Source organism: Octopus sinensis, linkage group LG11, assembly GCF_006345805.1.
Source record: "Octopus sinensis linkage group LG11, ASM634580v1, whole genome shotgun sequence".
NCBI lineage: Eukaryota > Metazoa > Mollusca > Cephalopoda > Octopoda > Octopodidae > Octopus > Octopus sinensis.
The window spans coordinates 23,755,746-23,778,710 of NC_043007.1; the positions used below are offsets into that span (position 1 = coordinate 23,755,746).

At 35.8% G+C, this 22,965-nt stretch overlaps 1 protein-coding gene across 6 annotated transcripts in view; it reads left to right on the forward strand.

The window, feature by feature from the left end:
- Window positions 1–22,965, forward strand: part of LOC115217148 (CCR4-NOT transcription complex subunit 4) — a 97,366-nt gene that overhangs the window by 36,096 nt on the left and 38,305 nt on the right. For all 6 annotated transcript variants that reach the window (XM_036507242.1, XM_036507245.1, XM_036507244.1 and 3 more), the window contains exons 2-3: window positions 20,733–20,780; window positions 21,673–21,741. In XM_036507242.1, the coding sequence (XP_036363135.1) occupies window positions 20,757–20,780; window positions 21,673–21,741 (93 nt within the window). In that variant the 5' untranslated portion in view covers window positions 20,733–20,756. The remainder of the gene's footprint in view (window positions 1–20,732; window positions 20,781–21,672; window positions 21,742–22,965) is intronic.

Consider the following 22,965-nt stretch of genomic DNA (forward strand, 5'->3'; position numbering starts at 1 on the left):
AATATAAATAGGTGGTTTAGAAGAAAAATGATAGGCAAAATTTAGCAGTTTGATATATTTTACTTGTAAAAATTGAGCTTAATACATTTGTGTTTCATTTCACATCTTTCACCAATACTCCTAGCAAAAGTATTAGTATCACAACTTCTTTCCTTCCTCAGATATAGTCTAGATCAAACCAGAATCAGGGCAGTTTTACTGATAAAATCAAATCTACTTGCATTATATAGATACAAGGGTTTCATTGACAGTGCTTTCCTCTCACTTTTCTTAGAGTTGATCATGTAAGATAAATCTCCCTCTGAGTAGAAAGACCTATCTGTTGTCATGTTGCCAAGGAGATACATTTTTTTGGAAGAATCTGATGCTTTTTCCTGACAACTAGATAATACTATGGGAATATTTAATTCAGCTTATCATTACCAAGAACACATTGTTTGTGATGAATTTGAACTTGTGATTTCCCTTCAGCTGGACAACATACTGTTCATTTAATGAAGGAGTTGCTAATTATTCTAAATGTGTTCTTTATTAAGTTGAGAAATGATATAACCTTGTCAGCATCACTATTTCATACTTGCATGCATCATACGGAATTTATCAAGAGAGATTTTCTATTGTTAGATGCCCTTCTTATTGCCAAGTAAGTCAATATTTCCTCATGGTTGGACAGGTTTTAACAGTGGATTAGAAACAAGGCATTGCTTATGTGACAGGTGGTATTTATCCACATGTCTCACATGTCAGGGGACAAGGGGACACAAACACAAATGCACACCCACACGACAGGCTTCTTTCTGCTCTGGTCAGCCTTAGGCTTTTGTAGGAAACACTTGCTCAAGTGTCACTGTATACCATATGGGAAAATGTCTTTTACTGTAGTTCTGAGCCAACCAAAGCTGAAAGAACTTGAAACCACATGGCCAGGAGACAAACCTCTTGAATATTTTTATATCAGATCTCCAGTTGTATATGTTTGTTTTTACTTCTTTTGATGAGGCACAATGCATGAGATGAAGATTCTAGTTTGATAGGTCAGGAGATTCCTGTAGCTATTGTATCATGCCTTAGTTTACTTGCTCACAAGTAAGTTTCTTTTCTGTTTTCCTGTTTCATAGATGATTTGTATCACAAGAGGTAATGCCACTATAACATCAGTTTCTCTGACACATTAGACTTTGCACCTTTCCATTGGCTGGAAAGCACTATATAATTATGTCATACCTTTTGTGTATTGTTTATGAAACTAAATACATTATGATCTGATTTAACTACTTCATATTTAGTCTAATTGGCTTAACTTTTACTTCTTTTATGCTCTGTAATCTACATCAACATAACATTTATTGTTTCTGAATATATTGTTGTTTCCTTTATGGATTTAACTTTTGCTCTATTCTCAATAGAATATTTATTTATTGATTAGATTCGGGAATACCTTATGTATGATCTTGACATTTTTTATATATGGTTTTAACATTTTAAAATAATTTTAACCTTTGTTTTTTTTTCATTGTACTGACTCTATCAAATGATGACTTCATTTATCAGAAGTCTGAATTTGTTTTATTCATTCTTTTCTCATTCTCATGCAAACAAAAATTCATCACTTTAAGCCTTATGTAGCAGGTTTAATCTCTACTTGGTTTAAGACTACCACCTTGTAGTCTAGTCCCGAAGGCTTGTAACAAAGTGGACTCTGCTAAAAGCACCTCGGTATATGAATATCATTCTCCCACTAGTCTGAGAGTGCCCTACAAAGGGTCATGTACACTACCCATCCTCCTTTGACTAAGCTGTAAATAAATTACAAAAAGGGGCTTTTTGTGTGGTTGTTTACGTTGCTGAAAATAACCAAACCTTCCTGAAAAAAAAAAGATCTGGTTGTAGCTGAAACACTTTGATCATAGACCTGCTCAACTATAACTGGCCTTGGGTTAAACAAACAATGCATATATATTCACTTGAGGAAGTATGAAAGATTTAATGTGGTTTTTTCCCTATTAACTATTTTGTAAACACTAAACATAGTCACAAAGTAAACCGAGCCTCATTCTAAATGTCACTTTACACACCTAGTTTAGCCAAGAATGTTGAGATAGGCCAATTTGAATACATTCGCTGTTTTCTATTTTAGGCAGTGACTGGATGGAAGTTCCATATGAAATGGTGGAAGTAAAAACTTTAATTTCACCCTCTATCAGCTTATTCATCATACAATGATTATCTGAATGCGCTGACCATGGGTTTCATTCTGTTTACATTCCTACTCTTTTTATACTTTACTCTTTTACTTGTTTCAGTCATTTGACTGTAGCCGTGCTGGAGCAACAGTTTTAGTCGAGCAAATCAACTCCAGGACTTATTCTTTGTAAGCCTAGTACTTATTCTATCGGTCTCTCTTGTTGAACTGCTAAGTAACGGGGACGTAAACACACCAGCATTGGTTGTCAAGCGATGTTTGGGGGACAAACACACACAAATGTATACACACACACACACGCACGCACGTGCACACACACACACACACACACACACACACACGACTGGCTTCTTTCAGTTTCCGTCTTCCAAATCCACTCAAAGGCTTTGGTCAGCCCGATGCTATAGTAGAAGACACTTTCCCAAGGTGCCATGCAGTGGGACTGAACCCAGAACCATGTGGTTAGTAAGCAAGCTACTTACCACACAGCCTCTCCTGCACCTATTTGTATCACAAATATTTTGTGATATTTCATTGGAAAAGTTTGCTGTTAATCTCCTACCATAGTTAAGAAGCTTGTTTCCCAACTATATGGTCTTGATTACAGTCTCAATTTATCGGTTACTTACCAGTCAATTGCATTTTAGTGCCAAATTTTTATCCTAACTAAAACAGAATCAAGTTGGTCAAAAAGTACTAAATACTATCTCTTAGAGAGGAATATGCAACCCTATTTGCACCATTAAACGTTAGTAAATTTAGACCATAAAAGTTGAGTGTTAAAAAGACCATATCTAGGTCAAAGTATGGCAGATAATGGTGGCTGGGAGGGAATACTGAAGTTTATGTAAAGTCAGATTCTACATGGCACTTTCAAATATTTACAGGTTGAAAAAATACTGGAGAAGACAAGCACTGGTGCTGGTGTCACATTAAAAGCACTGGTGCTGGTGTCACATTAAAAGCACTGGTGCTGGTGTCACATTAAAAGCACTGGTGCTGGTGTCACATTAAAAGCACTGGTGCTGGTGTCACATTAAAAGCACTGGTGCTGGTGTCACATTAAAAGCACCAATACTGGTGCCACATTAAAAGCACTGGTGCTGGTGCCACATTAAAAGCACTGGTGCTGGTGTCACATTAAAAGCACTGGTGCTGGTGTCACATTAAAAGCACTGGTGCTGGTGTCACATTAAAAGCACTGGTGCTGGTGTCACATTAAAAGCACTGGTGCTGGTGTCACATTAAAAGCACCAATACTGGTGCCACATTAAAAGCACTGGTGCTGGTGCCACATTAAAAGCACTGGTGCTGGTGTCACATTAAAAGCACTGGTGCTGGTGTCACATTAAAAGCACTGGTGCTGGTGTCACATTAAAAGCACTGGTGCTGGTGTCACATTAAAAGCACTGGTGCTGGTGTCACATTAAGAGCACTGGTGCTGGTGTCACATTAAAAGCACTGGTGCTGGTGTCACATTAAAAGCACTGGTGCTGGTGTCACATTAAAAGCACTGGTGCTGGTGTCACATTAAAAGCACTGGTGCTGGTGTCACATTAAAAGCACCAATACTGGTGCCACATTAAAAGCACTGGTGCTGGTGTCACATTAAAAGCACCAATACTGGTGCCACATTAAAAGCACTGGTGCTGGTGCACATTAAAAGCACTGGTGCTGGTGCCACATTAAAAGCACTGGTGCTGGTGTCACATAAAAGCACCAATGCTGACACATTAAAAGCACTGGTGCTGGTGCCACATTAAAAGCACTGGTGCTGGTGTCACATTAAAAGCACCAATACTGATGCCACATTAAAAGCACTGGTGCTGGTGTCACATTAAAAGCACTGGTGCTGGTGCCACATTAAAAGCACCAATACTGGTGCCACATTAAAAGCACTGGTGCTGGTGCCACATTAAAAGCACCAATACAGGTGCCACATTAAAAGCACTGGTGCTGGTGCCACATTAAAAGCATTGGTGCTGGTGTCACATTAAAAGCACCAATACTGGTGCCACATTAAAAGCACTGGTGCTGGTGCCACATTAAAAGCACTGGTGCTGGTGCCACATTAAAAGCACCAATACTGGTGCCACATTAAAAGCACTGGTGCTGGTGCCACATTAAAAGCACTGGTGCTGGTGCCACATTAAAAGCACCAATACTGGTGCCACATTAAAAGCACTGGTGCTGGTGCCACATTAAAAGCACCAATACTGGTGCCACATTAAAAGCACTGGTGCTGGTGCCACATTAAAAGCACTGGTGCTGGTGCCACATTAAAAGCACCAATACTGGTGTCACATTAAAAGCACTGGTGCTGGTGCCACATTAAAAGCACTGGTGCTGGTGCCACATTAAAAGCACCAATACTGGTGCCACATTAAAAGCACCAATACTGGTGCCACATTAAAAGCACTGGTGCTGGTGCCACATTAAAAGCACCAATACTGGTGCCACATTAAAAGCACTGATGCTGGTGCCACATTAAAAGCACTGGTGCTGGTGCCACATTAAAAGCACCAATACTGGTGCCACATTAAAAGCACTGGTGCTGGTGTCACATTAAAAGCACTGGTGCTGGTGCCACATTAAAAGCACTGGTGCTGGTGCCACATTAAAAGCACCAATACTGGTGTCACATTAAAAGCACTGGTGCTGGTGCCACATTAAAAGCACTGGTGCCACATTAAAAGCACCAATATGTGCCACATTAAAAGCACCAATACTGTGCCACATAAAAGCACTGGTGCTGGTGCCACATTAAAAGCACCAATACTGGTGCCACATTAAAAGCACCAATACTGGTGCCACATTAAAAGCACTGGTGCTGGTGCCACATTAAAAGCACCAATACTGGTGCCACATTAAAAGCACCAATACTGGTGCCACATTAAAAGCACTGGTGCCGGCACCACATTAAAAGCACTGGTGCTGGTGCCATGTTTAAAGCACTGGTGCCGCATTTAAAGTGCTGGTGCTACATTAAAAGCACTTAGTACAGTCTATGAAGTGGTTGGCATTAGGAAGGGTATCTAACTGTAGAAACCAAGTCAAAACAGGCTATGAAACCTGATGTGCCCTCTGGGCTTGCCAACTCCTGCCAAGCTGACCAACCCATGCCAGCAAGAAAAATGGATGTTAAATGACGATGAGGATTATTAGTTTTCTATTTCTACCAGACAGTTGGTCTCTTACAAGTTAGTCATTTTATGTTGAAGAAGCAGTTGCAGCATGTTTGGTAGAACAATAGTGGTTGAAGTATTTGGTAGTTACTATAATCTAATCTTAGAAACCATGGGCAAATGTATGGTAAAGGGAATAATTATACATAGAAGAATGGAGCGAGCAACTTGGTATTGTTCCCTATTGAGAGATATAGAAAGTTTTGAATTGCAAGACAGGATGTTGGTTAGAAGTGTCTGAAAAGTGTTTTGGTTACAGAGCTTGTTATGGAGTCAGTACTTGAAGAAATTAAAATGGAGACAAATAGTGCTTCATTTTGAAGAATATTCAGTGAGATTCTGAAATCTTTTGTATGGGTTACACTAATTATTAAACAGAATGTGTAAAAATGTATTAATTTTGATGACTGTTGGAGTAACTCTAAAAGCTACAAGTAAAAATATTTGATAATGCAAATCTAATAAGATTTGCATTATCAAATATTTTCTAAAGTTACTGCTTGTTATACAAAGTTACTACAAGATAGTTTGGATTGGAGCTGATGCCACTGCTGCTGGTTTAAAATTTGTATCCAGTTGCAGAATTCTAGGAGATATATTTCTTGAGAGACAATTGTAAAAACTTTTTGCCAAAGAAACAGTTCTGTTTTGTATTTACTGATTTACGACTTTTGAGTGGACCCATACAGATTTAACCCTTTAGTGTTCAGATTATTCTGTCAAATGTGATGTTTGTTTATTCATATTGTTTTGAATTAATCATGTATTATCTTGTAGTTTAGAGATTGCAGTGATGTGATTTTTTTAGTTTTAGAATGACATGGTAGGGCTGAGGTAAGAGGTGAGCTCTGGTCAGTTTCAATATAAAACAGGTTAAATATTCTGGCCGGATATGGCCGGTTTGAATGCTAAAGGGTTAAAGTTGTTACACTAATGGTGTTAAAAGCGGTCTGTATCCACATTGAATTTAGTAATGCTTTACTGGTTGATATGATTTGACTTTGAACTTAGTCCACTCTACCTGAGCTTAGTTTTTGGGTCCATTTTTAACCCTTTAGCATTCAGATTACTGTTAAATGTAATGCTTATATTATTCACATAATTTTGAATTAATCATGCATTATCTTGTAGCTTCGAGATTTCAATGATGTGATTGTTTATTTTTAGAATGACATTGTATGGTCGATGTGAGAGGCTCAGCCTGTTCATTTGGAACACAAAACTAGTAGAATGTTTGGGCCGGATATGGCTTGTTTAAATGCTAAAGAGTTAAGAAATTTGAGATGAGATGACTTTGTAAATTTCCTGTGCTGGATATTTAGAATGTAGAAAGAACAAGTCTAAATTAGAAAACCTGAAGGTACTTGTTAAATATCTCAACAGGACTCACTGTCCTAAATTTGTTTTTGTTAGTGTTGAACAAGTGATGAGATTGGTACTCAATACCTTGCAATGAGTGCTAACATTGAGTACACAAAAATATGCAAGAAAATTTTTGGCAAAATAACAAGGAGCCAGAACTTCTTGTATTAGAATATTCAGGAATAGATCATTGAAAGCCAGGGATTCATTAGAAAAGTTGCTTGAAATAGTGCATAAGCTATTTTACTTGGGTATAATTAGTGGTTGGGGATGGGTTAGAAGCTGGAATATAAACAAAATTCAGATTTTAGAAATTTTTTTTTGCATATCAAAGGTCTTTCTTGACAAAGAATTTCATTTTATGAAATATTTGAAAAAGGTAGATTTGCATAGCAGTAAATGTAGATCTGCAGTGAATGGAAAAAAAAAAAAATTTAATTATGGCTTGTGTGGTGTTTCTTTATGAGGAAGGTTGAATGTAAATAAGTTGAAGAAGTTTCTGGACATGAAGCATTAGACAATGAATGCTGGATTGTGTTGATGAGTGAGTGAAGGGTGCAAATAAATGATACTTGTCATGTATTTGGTATTGTATACATGGTTGGGTGGAAAAGATGGAAGTTAGGTCAGGGATAAATGTAATAAAATTTAATTTGTTGATATTGGGGTATAAGCTGTTTGTTCTGGTTCTCTGTACTCTGGGTTCAAATCTTGCCAGGGTCAACTTTAGCTTTCATCTTTCCAAAATCAGAGTACCAGGGTCAATTCTTCTTTCTTACTTTTTTAGAATTAACCTTAATTGACAAGATGGTGCCTTATAAAAAAGGGAGTGGGGTGGGATAAAAGGAAGCTATCTTTGTATTATACAAATTCTATGACAAGCACTTTGCCAAAGAAGTAAACAGGAGTTGATCATCTTCCTGGGTGGTCCTCAACAGGGTTCATATGACCCTTAGGTTTCCATGTAAGATTTTGTTAAAATCTATGTGCAAGAAATTGGTTATATTTTTACAATACATAAAATATTTTAACAATTTTTTTAAAATACAATTCCTGCTAATATTTAATTAATAATCAGATATGTTGGATTTTTTTAAACATAGGTTGGCTATGGGGTCCATCAGAGTAAAATAGGAATGGAAGGGGTCCATAGGCAAAGAATGGTTGAGAACCACTGATTTGTCTGTGGTGCAAGGAATATTGCACCATCTCTCTCTATGTAAGCCCCCTGTAAAAAAAAACAAAATCTATGGTTAAATTAGGTTTGTTGTGGTGCACTGTATATTCAGTTTTTGAAATAATTCATTTGCTTTTCTCACCAACTCCATTATTTAATTTTTTTTTTTTACAACTCCTGTATTGTTTGACATCATTGTTCTTGGCAAATATCTATCTTTAAACACCTGTTGCTTTGAAGTATCATACTTGTTTTTGTATTTATATTTTTAAACATGCTTGTATTCTGTATTGATTTCAGTCATCAGTTGCAAATCTAAATAGCTGCAAAGTGTTAATTTATGTTTCATTAGTAATCCTAGAAATCACTAACAAACTGTTAAAACAATTGCCACAACACACCACTCTTTCATTTTCATAATGATTTAACCTTCTGATACGAAACGATAGTTTGTGTCCTTACTGCAGTTAAAAGAAGTAATAATAATAATAATGGTTTCAAATTTTGGTACAAGGCTAGTGAGTTTGGGGGAGGGAATGAGTCGATTCCATCGACCCCCCCCAGTGCTCAACTGGTACTTATTTTATCAATCCCGAAAGGATGAAAGGCAAAGTTGACCTCAATGGAATTTGAACTCAGAACGTAGCAACAGATGAAATACCATTAAGCATTTCGCCCAGCATTCTAATAATGATAATAATAATAATATTATAATGATCCTTTATATTTTTGGCACAAGCCCAGCAATATTGAGGAGCTAGGTTTGTTGATTACATTCACCCAAGTATTTGACTGCTACTTTATTTTATCAACTCTGAAACAAAGTAAAGTTGACCTTATTGGCATTTGAACTCGAAACATAAAGAGTCAGAAGAAATGTTGCTAAGTATTTTGTCTGACATGCTAACATTTCTACCCACTTGAATAAAATGGTAGGATGGGTTTGATTCTTGTGATTAATATTTTTCTTTGACTTTTGCTGATTGTCAGAAATGTATTAAGTGAATTTTCAAATCATTGTTAGGAAAGAAATGCTGGTTATTAAGAACAGTAAAATACATAGTAAGGTGTGTGGCTGACAGTAGCTGAATAGTTTTGTTTTGCACTAGGCTGCAAACTAAATTATGGCATAGCCAATGTAATTTTTGAAAAGAATGAAAAGGGATCTTGTGTCCCAGAAGGGTCATTGTGCTAATAATAAACACAGACCCTCCTAAAATACAAAATCTATTTCAACACACAAGTTCACGAGTGTTGCAAACTAATTACAAAGTTGAAATAAAGGGGTCTTGTTATTAACCCTTTAGTATTCGGCTTACCTACTTTTTCACTCTTTGAATTAATCATGCTGTCTCATAGTTTCGAGATTTCGATGATGTGATTGTATATTTTTAGAATGACATTGTAGGGTAGGTGTGAGAGGTTAGATCTGGCTTGTCTGAACATAAACCAGCTGGAATATTTAGGCTGGATATGGCCAGTTTAAATGCTAAAGAGTTAATAAATGAAATGATGTCTGGATAACTGAGACAGCAACTCAGCAGAGCAGATGTTTTTGGTTCATTTCTTTTTCCCATTCTGTTCTTTTGAGTTCAGGTCAACTTTATCTCTCTTCCCCCTCTGAAGGGTGATGGTGAATAAAGCCTTTTTTGAGATATGCATTGGGGTTAATTCACTTAAATTTATTCCTAGCTAGTTGACAATAATTCTAATGTAGAGGCAGGTAAAAACTGATGTTAGTGGCTAAACACGTTTACATGTTTCGTATATTTTAAAAATAGTTCTGGCATCATTTATTCTTTTATTCTTTTACTTGTTTCAGTCATTTGACTGCTGCCATTCTGGAGCACTGCCTTATAGGGTTTTTGTCAAACAAATCGACCCCAAGATTTATTCTTTGTAAGCCTAGTACTTATTCTATCACTCTTTTGCTGAACCTCTAAGTTATGGGGATGCAAACACCAGCATCGGTTGTCAAGCAATGGTGGTGGGGGGAGACACAGACACATACATTATATATATATATATATATATATATATATATATATATATATATATATATATATATACACACACACACACACACATATACGACAGGCTTCTTTCAGTTTCCACCTACCAAATCCACTCACAAGGTTATAGTAGAAGACACTTTCCCAAGGTACCATGCAATGGGACTGAGCCCAGAATGATGTTGGGAAGCAAGCTTCTTACCATACAGCCACTATTTTCTAAGTTGTATGCCTTTTATGTCCAGAGACTTAGCAATTTGACAAATATATATCAATAAAATATCAGACTAAAACATGTACTCAGGCTTGTATATATGATCTGATTGAAGGCAGTTACCCATCATAGTCACAGTTCAGTGATGAAATCAGTAAAAGACTATATCAAATTTATCTTATTAATGTTTATGGTGTTATTAGGAATTTATGAAATTATTTATTTCAAAATCAATTATGTGAATCTGAATAAAATCAGAGCCAACTGACAAGGATTCTGACATGTTTCTAAGCATTCCAAAAATATATTGTAGATGCTGTTCCCTGAAAGTGTATCATGTATGGATATTCATAGATTTCTTCCAGATTTAAAGAGGAGCCTAAAGTTGTTTCAGTGATCCAATGAATAAGATAAATACCTCTATTAAAAAAAAAAAAGTGGGTGGTTGGGGGTGGGAGGCAGTAATAAATGTTGGTTGGCAAAATCTCAGGTCATAAAGCCATTGCTGAGTCCTCAATCATCGTCGTCATTGTGATGGGGTTTCATTGACAATGAGCTTTCAACAATCAATGTCTTTCATTGCAGTCCATAGAAGTTGGCACCTGATGAATGTCATGATCCAGCCCCTCAGTATGTCTTTGCAGGTCTTCCTTTGCTTCCCCATGTGTTGGTTTCCATAACAGCGCTTGGTGATTTAATCCATCTTTACTCTGTCTTCAGTTGTTGGTTGATTGTGCTTTTCATGATACGCTTGTTGCTTCTCTGAGCATTTAGGTCTGTAGTTCATCTTGGTGTTTAGTGAACTTCTTTGTAAGAGTCTGACATTGTGTTCCGTGAAGAGGTAGGCTTTCTACCTCTTCTGAAGAATTCAACTTTTGTTATTTTGAGAGATACTTTTTTCACAATGAAACCATTTTTCCTAGTGTTGTTCAAGTCGTACTAATTCTGGTTTACATGTCTTTCTTGGTATATTTCACGACAGAATCTAAATTATTTTAACACACATAATCTGTAATTCCCAAATGTGCTTGTGCAAAAAGCCATTCTTTTAGCTCATAATCTTACAAGCATGCACTTAGGAAAATGACAGGGAACACGTCCTCATACCATTCTTCAAATACATCTGCTCCAGCCTTATGTCAACCACCTTGAAACCTCTGCTCCAGAAACATACACTTTAAAGTAGTTCTTCTCAAATTCACCAGTTTTCTTAACAAATACAGCATCAAATACAAATATAGCAACTCTACAACTTAAACTTTCTAGGGATTACCCAGCAGAATTCACTTCACCTGTAAAATAGAGGAACTAAAGCAAAATGGCTTTCAGGAATACCATGTTGACCTACAGCTACTACATTTGATCAACACAAATAATAAACACTAATGTACATACAGTATGTTAAATCAATGAATTATGTCTGTCTACTCTCTCGATTTTTGTTTTTTTCTTTCTATCTTATAGAAATATAAACACAACAACACACTTAGAATTGCTACTTTACATACATCTTATGCCCACAGCTGATCTATATAATGAGACAAAAATATTGAGAATGGAAGGTTATCTGGACATGTATGAAATGTGTTATTACCTTAGTAAATTTTCGCTCCACCCACAATTCTTGCAACTGCATGTACAGTCACTCCCGAACACCTACACATATCTACACCACTACTGTATGTATGTTAATCTTTCTGCTTAGTCTAGAGAAACACAAAAGGCAGATTCATGGAAAAATAGTAGCAGCAACAGCAGTTTTATCCTCATCAGTCTCAAGAATTATGTTAGGCTGTACTGGAAAAATAAATGTAGTGCTCCAACCATTATCATCTTGCTTGAGTCTACTGTGGCCACTTCCTGGCATCTAACAACAGATTGGTAACTAAAGAAGATGCAACCTGCCAATTTATCATACTGCACTCTGTATGATAAACCCTTGCTTGTCAGAATGTGGTCTCCAACTAAGCTCAAGTATTGCTTAGTGCATCTATCTTAGTTGTTTGATGAAACTACTTTTGTGTTAGAGATTTGCTTGGTCAGGTTTGACTTGGGAGCTTTACCACAACAGTATTTCTATTTCACTTCTAATGGCAAGTAAAGAAACACCGTTTTGACCCTGTGCTTGAGGAGATCTATTGAGTCAAGTACATCAACATCAAAAAATCAAATAGAAATTGCAGTTGTGATACCTGTGCTGGTGGCTCATAAAAAGCACCATCCGAACGTGGCCGATGCCAGCGTCGCCTTGACTGGTTTCCGTGTCGGTGGCACATAAAAAGCACCAACCGATCATGGCCTGTGGCACGTAAAAAGCACCCACTACACTCATGGAGTGGTTGGCATTAGGAAGGGCATCCAGCTGTAGAAACATTGCCAGATCAGACTGGAGCCTGGTGCAGCCTCCTAGCTTCCCAGACCCCGATTGAACAGTCCAACCCATGCTAGCATGGAAAACAGGCGTTAAACGATGATGATTTCAATTACTTTTTGGCTTATTGATTGTTATATTATCTATGTACATATTGTGGTGCAATATCCCGATTATACTAATCTTATCTTTTATTTATTTATAAGTATAACAAATTTTAAAATCCAGCAGTAGGATATCATTCGATGTAGTATCATAAGAATGATGGTACTCATTACTAAGCATTGTTATTAAAATTGGTAACTGTACTAGTTCTTGTACTGCTGATTACTGTTTAATTAGCTAATGTAATTCTATATTAAACTTAATAAATGATAAAACCTGTTGAAATGGATCAAGGTTGAATTAAAATTTGGGATAATAATCTGAAGCCAACACCATTGATTTCAGTGGTTTTATGTTGTTTGAGGTCAAGTCAGCATTATCAGTTCATTTAGTGCTTAAAGAGTTAAGTAGTAAACACTAAAGAGGTGTGATCCAATATTGAAAATGAATGGCTAGCTGTACATTTGTTCAATAAGTGCCATAAGCTTGAGATTAAAGATAATTGTACTAGCTTGTTTGAAACATTAACGATAATTGTTGGCAGTGGGGGTATAAAGGATAGAAGTGAGTAAGCAGTGTTGCCAGGATAATCTTCTTAATCCATGCTACTTTGACAGGCTAAAATATTATTGCTTATAAAATGTCACTTTGGAGAACTCCGTATGTGAACCCTCCCACCATCTAATTTAGCTAATGTCTTTTAACAACAGTGGTTTTTTTTTTTATGTTTCGGTGGCCATCTCCATTGATTGATTTTTCAGCCATGTTGATGGCTTCCATTCTTTATGGAATATGTTAGAGTGCAGGATAATCAATAAAATACATTTATTTTTTATTATATTGAATGTAAAAAAACAAAACAAACAAACTTTTTTTTATTGATTTCTTTAAGCACAATACCACAAAATTTTCAAAGGAAGGAGAATAGAAAGTGTATGTGCCGGGAGGAATTGGTTTGGTTTTACTGACCGTTAGATTCCAATTGCCAGAATCTAGCCTTTGATCTACAGTACTTATGGTTTATTTTAAAACCTATGTCAATTCTAAATCTCTTCTAGCTTTCTCTACGGTCTTGTTTTATTTTTATTTAGAGTTTTCAAGTTTCCTATTGTTGACCAGCAAATTATTCATGGTTACTATCTTAAAATCAGGAATAACTATTTTTAATTTATGATCTTCCATGAACCATGACATTCATCATCATTTACTGTCTGTTTTCCATGCTGGCATGGGTTGGATAGTTTGATAGGTCCACTGTTGGCTTTGACATGTTTTCCATGACCGGATGCCCATCTTAATGCCAACCATCTTACATTGTGTTGGGTGCCTTTTCTGCACATCTGGTACTACTGAGGTTGTCAAGTAAGTTGAATAAATGACAAAAGCAATTTTTAAAAATTCAGTTACTGTTTAAATCCCTCAAACACAAATTCTTCATGAAAGTTTTTAACTATTAGGCATAATTTCTTTGAACTTGTTTTAAGAAAAAAAAAAAATTCAGAGCACAGAAGGATGTTTAATGAGGATTTGATTGCTGGCTTTCCTTCTTCTCAAAGCAGTTCAAAACTAGATATTTCAAGAAATTTGGTTCTAATTGCAGAATTTTAAATCTTAGAGTGAACTAAAATCAAAATGCTTGGGGGGTGGGGGCAGATCCACAAAAAACTAGAAAATGGGTTTTAGTTAGTGCAAATATTGGGTGGTGTCTTCTTGATTGAGGAGACCAGGGTCAAAAGCATTCCAACTATGATCATTCTTTTTTATTATTATTTGGTACTATATTATCTAATGTGCCTGGAATTTAGCTGCTGTTTCTCACAGGTCAAGCTATTATGTAGAGCAGTGCTTTTCAACCTTTTTGCTGGACCGAAACCCCAAGGAAACATTCCACTGGCTCGAGGAACCCCTGTGCAATAATTTAATTGTCTCATGCATACATATCTGCACAGGAGACTTAAAAATTACTGTCGATTTTAGCATTTTTGTAATTTCTTGTGGAACCCCTGGAATGTACTGGCGGAACCCTGGTTGAAAACCACTGATGTAGAGACTCCCTCATTTGGCTTGTAATGAAGATATAAAAGTTGTATTTGGGCCTGCTACTTTCATATTCATATAAAATTGTTGTAGCAGCTAAAGTCAGTTATAAGATAGTGTTGTATATAAAAAAAAGGAGCAACATGGTGGAAGTAATTTGGGAGAGTTGGTGTAGATGTTAGGAAAATATGTGTAGTACTAGTAATTTCAATGAAGGACAAATTTTCTCTTAACCTGTTGATTCAGTCTGTGTAGAGTCTTCTTAAAACCAATCAAATATTTCCTAATGAACAGCATGCTGCTTTTAGTCTTGTACTTCAACATTATATTTCTTCCCAGGTTTAATTTGATGCCAGAATCGGAGAGAATTACAATAATCACATTTGGTATTTTCACCATTATTCATATGGGTGGTTAAAAAGCTTGCTTTGTAACCACGTGGTTTCAAATTCAGTACCATTGTGTGTGACACTTTGGGCAAGTGTCTTCTGTTGCCCTGGGCCAAGCAATGCCTAGTGAGAGTTTCGTAGATGGAATCTGTTTTGAAACTTGTTGGATGTATTTGTGTGTTTGAGTGTGTCTTTGTGGTTCGTCCCCCCTCTACTGCCTGACAGTCAGTGTTGGTTTGAGACCCCCATAACTTAGTTTGGCAGTACTGGGGTCAATTTGTTCCAACTAAAAACCTTTCAAGGCAGTGCCCCAGCATGTCCACAGTTCAGTGACAAACAAGTAAGAGATAAATGTTCACTTCTAAGGTTCTTCATTTATTGTATCCTCATAATTACATCATCTCTTTCCTTATTAACATAGACGGAGGTGTATAAACTAGAATCCTTCTAGTCATATTCATGCCAGCAACAGCTGCAGCTGCATTTATATCCTGTTCAGGCTGTGACTCAGTCTTTCATATTTTGATGTCTGTCCTTCGTATCGGTCAATTTCTGTGTTTGCTTATTGTGACTGCAGCACCAGGAACATTTCTCAAGCGTTGAAGGATGCATTTGACATTAAGAATGTTCTTTTATCAATATCGTCGTCCCGGTCATTGTAAAAGATTTCTTCAATTACTTTTATGGTACAGTAGTGCCTTATTGAATGACATCCACTTGAAATAAATAAATAAATAAAAGCCTCGTTGCTCTTCATAATTACTAGACTACAACTGATAACATAGTCATTAGTTTTCATTTTTTACAGCTAGTATTTTAGCCCCAGGAAATACACTTCACTTTGCTTGTTATGAAAATTTGAAGGGTTTATTTTAAGAAATATATATTTTTTTTCTTTACATGAAGGTCATTCACTTGTGAAAAACAATTGGTCCAGTATAACAGAATACCTAAATCAGACATTATTAGCATTTGTAAAAGGGTATAAAAAAAATTGTTTTTTGGTCTATTTAATGAAATGTTAATTAGTGAGCTATTAGTAATAAGTATTCTGTTTGTTTGTAAAATTTAATAATCCAATAACTAATAAGTCCTTGTGGAGTGTGCAATGATTATGATGTTGAGAATTAGTGACATTTTCATAAATTAAGGTATAAAGTGGCTTATATATTTTGTATCTACTACTGTACCATTGTCTCAAAAAACAATTCTACTACAATACATTTCTGTGTTGACACTGAGAGTATAATCCACCATCTGGTGCTTATAGAAAATTGGCTGTTTTATCATCATCATCACTATCCTCTGGGCATCACTCAAGTCTTTGGACTCATAGTTACTCAGTTTTCATAGTATGTAGGTGACTGGGGTCACAAAATTCTCCCTTAAATCAGATGCCAGTCCATTGCAAGGTCACTCATTTACAGCTGAGTGGATTGGACCAACATAGAATGAAGTGTTTTGCTCAAGAACACTGCACTGCTCAGTCCAAGAATGAAAACCATCATCTTGTGATTGTGATTGAGTTCATCACACTAACCACAATACTTTGTATTAAAATTTTGCTTTCGTAATTGTAAATTCCAAATTTTCTTAAATCATTTTCAGGTGGTGGGGTGGCCAAATCAAGCAGTATGGAGTTTAATGCTTGCTTGTAGTATTTATCTTTTGGGCCACCCTTTGGAGATGGTATCACAAAGCTAAACCCAAAGAGCATTGTTTTTTATCTATTTGACTATTTTGGTAAAATTTTTTTATGTCTTTAATTTTTCATACACAGATTTATAAATACATATATTTACGTATACATAAACACATACATACATAAAAAATACTAACAAGCAATTTGTGAAAAAAACAAGGTGTGTGTATGTGTTTCACTATTCAATTCACTCATGGGCGTGAAAGACAATTGGTATATGTGTGTGACTGTGTATGTTGCTGAGAACTGAAAGCAAAAAAAAAAAAAAAAAAAAAAAAAAAAAGTTTGTTTTTTTTACAGAAATTGCTGAACAAATAGATATAACAGAACAATCTTTACTTTCAGTTTTGTTGTACCATCTGTTTTGTTTTCTCAATTTCTGCCTGAGACAACTTTGTTCTTCATTCTGCAGGAGTCTGTACAGTTAGTACCAGCAGTCCTGGGCTGATGTAATTGACTATGCTATTAAAGTACAATGACTGAAACTAGTAAAAGGAAAGAAGAAAAATGAATGCTAAGAGCTGTTAAAAAAAAAATTTCATTTCCTGTTCAGGAAAGTGAATGCCAGAATAAGTTTTTTTTTATGTATTAATTTTTTCTCCTTCCCTCTCTTTAAACCTTTCTTTACACCTGTGTGTGTCATAGTATAACATACATTTCTGTAGCAATTGTTCAGTGACCTGCTCAGCTTTAGTGAAACAGATCTTTGTAGTTTATAACCAGTTGAATGTGTAGGAGCATTCTATTATCACCGTACCTTAAATATGCTTAAATCTTGTTTGTACTGTGTATGTACAAAAGTCACACAGTAGTTGGTTGTGTGGATGGTTGCATAAGAGATGAGAAAGAATGATTTAGTTGTTTGGTAAGTTTAAATTCCTTGGAATTTATTGGAAGTGCTTTGTAAATCAACACTGATTGTCTCGTGAGATTGAAAATCTATTCTCTTATTTTAGAGTATATGCTGTTTGTCTACATTTATATGGCAGAGATAAATTTAAAATATGTTGCAGTCTAATGTATTTGTGGTTAGACATGGACTTTAACCTTTTAGTGTTCAGATTAATCTGTTGAATGTGATGCTTATTTGTTCGCGTTAATTTGAATTCAGGTTCAAGAGAGGTGTCCACAATATTTACTTGTAACTTTGTTAATTTTTTACATATAGATTTGAAATTTTGTCAGTGGGTGCTTATATACCAGTGGATTATAGTTATGTAATTTTAGCTGATCTTGCTGATTAAATTTGACTTTTAAGGGCAGGTAAATTTAATTAACATGTGTAAAAGCAATAACATTATGGATAAACACTAAAATTGAAATTCTTAATGCATCTTACTTGTTCAATTTATTACTAAAATTATCCCAGCTGTCAACTGCCAATAATTTTGCCACTTTTCAAGATGAGGTACATTAATATGAATGAATTAAAATACAGGTGTAATCGGTAGATTTTATTCTTTCTCTATATTTCATTGAAACATTTTCATTGAAAATAAAGTATAAAACTATTTTACTAGTCAATATACCATTGGCTATGTATCCTTATACAATTTAATGAATGCATTTTCGTAACAGAATACATCAAATATAAAAAGCTCATTAACAAGTGAGACAAAAGTGAATACAGGTGTGTAACATACTGAAAATTAATGTATTTCTCACTTTCACTTATTATTTGTAATAAAATGAAAGGAATATATGATAATATTACTATCAAACAACAAAGTATAGTTATGGCATATTTCTATCATAAAACTGCCAAAGCACTTTGCAAAACAAATACATATATGAGGTCTGAACCTGATATCCTATCACAGTTTTTGTTTTTTGTTGTGAACACAGTCTGCAAACTTTTTTTTCGTCCATTTTATACCACTTTATGGAAGTGAATATTTTCTCTAATATCTGCCTCAGTTCATTTTGCTTTTCTCCTAGTTCTGTGCTTTCTGGAAGAAAAGTCCTCACATAACTGAGATGCAATGTCAGTTAGACAATGCTGGAGATACATGGATTACCATACCTTATATCAGGATTCCAGTAGTTCTACAGTTGAGGAAGCTGCTTCATACCAAACAATGTTTAGAGTAAAAAAAAGTTTGCATTTCTGCAGTATCAGTTGGTTGCTGTAGTGGATTGGGTCTCCCACGAATAGAAATTATGTGACGAGCATATGTTTCCTCTGTGACAGTTAAAGGAAAAAAAAAAACTTTTCGGTAAAAATAAAAATAAATAGTCCAATGTTTGAGCATCGGGAGGTAGACTTTTATTGTGGACTAGTCTTTTCTGTGAAATTGGGAATTGTGGTTGATGTAATCTTCAACCAAGTTGCCACAATGTTTTCAATATCATTTTTATCACTTTCCTTATCAAAATCTTCTTCGTCCGACGATGATTCATAAATATCAATATGATTTGTCCGAAGACAAATCACTGTTGTTTTTATTTATATTTTGTCCATCATCAAGAGTAAAGGCTTCAAACTTGGAATTGCTACTTGCTGATGTCATATTGTTAAAAACTTATATACTTCAAATATTGACAAAACCAAGAAGTCTAAAAAAATTTCACTTTATTTTTATTTGAATAAAAGCAAGAAAGGCTTTATCTTGCATTATCTCACAGCTAGGAGAATTCAATAATGCGATTGGTTTATTTTATTTTGTTTTTACCGATTTCGTAGAAGAATCAAATAGTCGGACTTGGCCAGTTCAAACAGATAAAGGGGAATCATTTTCAGCCGGTTTTGGCCAGTCTAAACAGCAAAGGGTTAATGTTGGAACAAGCTGCAACCATAAACCGTGCACTCTGTACATCTAAATAGTTTTCCAATTTGTGTGTGTCTGTGTATATGTATATTCATGTATGTGTACTAGAGAATGTTGTTTAGACTGGTTGAAATTTGTGACATTTTGGCATCCAGATATTGGTTGCCATAATCCATGTATTCTAGGAGTGTATGAAACATTTTGGCGCTGCCTATTTGGCATCGCTGATTTGCCGCAAACTTTAGACAACAGATGTTTTAAGGTTTCCCTCATTTTCTCTGTCTCTCTCTCTCTATCTATCTTCCTATCTGTGTGAGCAATTATGTTTTTATGTATGTGTAATGCCTTTCTCTCTTCTCCCTATCTCTGTATGTGTGGTGGCAAGCTGGGAGAATCGTTAGCACGTCAGGCGAAATGCCGAGCGGTATTTCGTCTGCCTTTATGTTGTGAGTTCAATTTCTGCCGAGGTCGACTTTGCCTTTCATCCTTTCAGGGTTGATAAATTAAGTACCTGTTACGCACTGGGGTCGATATAATCAACTTAATCCGTCTGTCTGTCCTTCTTTGTCTCATCTGTGTTTAGCCCTTTGTGGGTAGTAAAGAAATACATTTCTCTGTATGTTTGACTTCAGTGTCAAAATGTACTGTCAGCCAAAACACATTGAATGTTCAGTCATCCATGCCAGATTGTGAGCATCCAAACAACTGCACCCTCTCAGGTCATCCCATACTCTTGGTGTGCTTCCAATAATCTTTTCACTTTAGTTTTTGTCCTTCATCTGCTGAGTGTAAGTCATTATGAAGTCTGCGATGCTTTTGTGTGGTAGATGAATAGCCATGTTGATGTTGGAAGATTTGTTTGGTACAACAATTGGTGCTTGCAGTACCACATAATTTATAAATGTACGAAGCTGGGGTTGGTGAGTTATGTCCTTGGTGTGTGAGAAAATGTGACTGTAATGGCTATAGTCAGTATGTGACATTCAACAATTCTTTTTCTCTTTTTTATTTTTAATTCAACTAATGTCAATGTACCAAAATTTTTTTGGTGTCTCGCAAAGAATTTCTAGTTATATTTTCACTCCCCCTCTGTTTAAATTTGGCAGTGATATTGTATATATTTAGAGCAGTTGTCATTAACATTTTCCTTGATAATCATAACAGTTTACTGTATTAAGAATGTCATTTTATTTTCTAAATGTTTCAGAACTGAACTAGAAATCCAAAAATCATGTCTGGTGAAGATCAAATAGAGGTAAGTAATCTGTTTTACTACTGTTTGTTATTGAATTCTTTCATTATTGAATATAACCTCCTTAACAAGTCAAATCTTTATTCTAATTCTTTATTAATTGTCAGTTGTTTAATGGTAGTTTTCTTCAGTAATTTCATTAATTAATGCTACATTTTAGCAAATCTTTCATCATTCTGCTCATGGTTTCTGCTGAGACATTAGTTACAAAAAGGTTACAGATATACTTTTAAACTGATTTTTGTTATCATTTGATGTCCACCTTTCCAAGCTTGCCTGGGTTGAATGAAATTTGTTGTGGCAGATTTTGTACATCGGGTGCCTTTCCTGTCACCAACCCTCACTGGTTTCCAAGCAAGATAATATTTTCCCATAGCTAGACATTTTTTCTTAGAAGACTGGAGACAAACAACCTTCTTTGTATGATGATGATCCCATTCATTTACACCCACCTTCATGGTTTCTGCTGAGACATTAGTGACAAAAAGGTTACAGCCTTTCATCCTTTCGGGGTCGATTAAATAAATACCAGTTACGCACTGGGGTCGATATAATCGACTTAATCCATTTGTCTGTCCTTGTTTGTCCCCTCTGTGTTTAGCCCCTTGTGGGTAGTAAAGAAATAGGTATTTTGTCAGCCTTTGTTCTGAGTTCAAATTCTGCCGAGGTCGACTTTGCCTTTCATCCTTTCGGGGTCGATAAATTAAGTACCAGTTACGCACTGGGCTCGATGTAATTGACCTTGTCCTTGTTTGTCCCCTCTATGTTTAGCCCCTTGTGGGCAATAAAGAAATAAGAAACTAGGATTTTACATTTGTGCGACTTTTAAAACAATTTTTAAACCGTCTTGACTATAGATATTAAAGTATCTGTTCAATGTATTTTCTGTTTTCAGTGTCCACTATGTATGGATCCTCTGGAAATAGATGATAAAAATTTCTTCCCTTGTACATGTGGTTATCAGGTAAGTAAACTTTCCTTTTTGGGTTATTTTATTGAGAAGATAAATGAAGGGAGAAGTATGTTTAGAATAATTCAGAAATTTCACCAGTTTAAATATTCATTAAGTAAATGATTTTGTTGTCTGTTCCAACAATTTTAGATTACCCCACCTACCTTCTGTGAATATTGGTGAATATACAGTATGTACAGTGATTCAACTTTCCTTTTTTTTCTCTCTTTCACTTAATAGTGAAGACTAATCTAGTCTAAAGTGTCTAAGTCAGTAACTGCTGTGTTTGTTGTGCTGTATTTGAAAGCAACTTAAAGTCGAAGTACATATCAAAGTTCATTGAATGTGATATCACTGGCACAGATAGTAGGGTTTTAAAGCCCCATTGCTGTTAGGGGTCAATTGAATATCAGTACTGGAGGTAAGGTCAATGTCACCAAGTAACTATCTCAAGGAGCTTGTAACAACATATGGTAAAGAAATTGATAAAAGATTGGTCATTATCAAAATCTACTTAAGTGATTATTACACAAGTTGTATTTTTTTTTATGCAATAAGGCAACATAACTGGAGAATCAAGATGCATTTGTTTCTATAACCTCTGTATTGTACTCCTGGTGTAAGTAACCGTAGGAAGACATGTAACTTAGGAGCTGCACCCCTCCATCCTCGCAACATGTAAATGTTCAAATTTCTAAAAGTCTTACTTATGTAGAAATATTTATAGAACATAAATCGAAATCAAACTCGGTGACTGGCATCTGTTACTATTGGAGCGCTAAGCGTACCATACGAGTGAGATCGTTGCCAGAACAACAAGCTGGCCTTCGTGCTGATGGCACATTAAAAACACCATTTGAGCATGATCGTTATCTGCGTCGCTTTACTAGCACTTGTGCTGGTGGCACGTGAAAAAAAACATTCAGGCTAGGTCGTTGCCAGTGCTGCTGGACTGGCTCCTCTGCAGGTGGCACATAAGTACCATTTGAGCATGGCCGTTGCCAGTACCACCTAACTGGCCCTCGTGCTGGTGGCACGTAAAAGCACCCACTACGCTCTCGGAGTGACTGGCATTAGGAAGGGCATCCAGCTGTAGAAACTCTGCCAGATCAGATTGGTGTCTGGTTCGCCAGACCTCAGTTAAATCGTCCAACCCATGCTAGCATGGAAAGCGGACATTAAACGATGATGATGATGATAGAGTAAAAGTCATCATTATTTAATGTCAGCATTTCC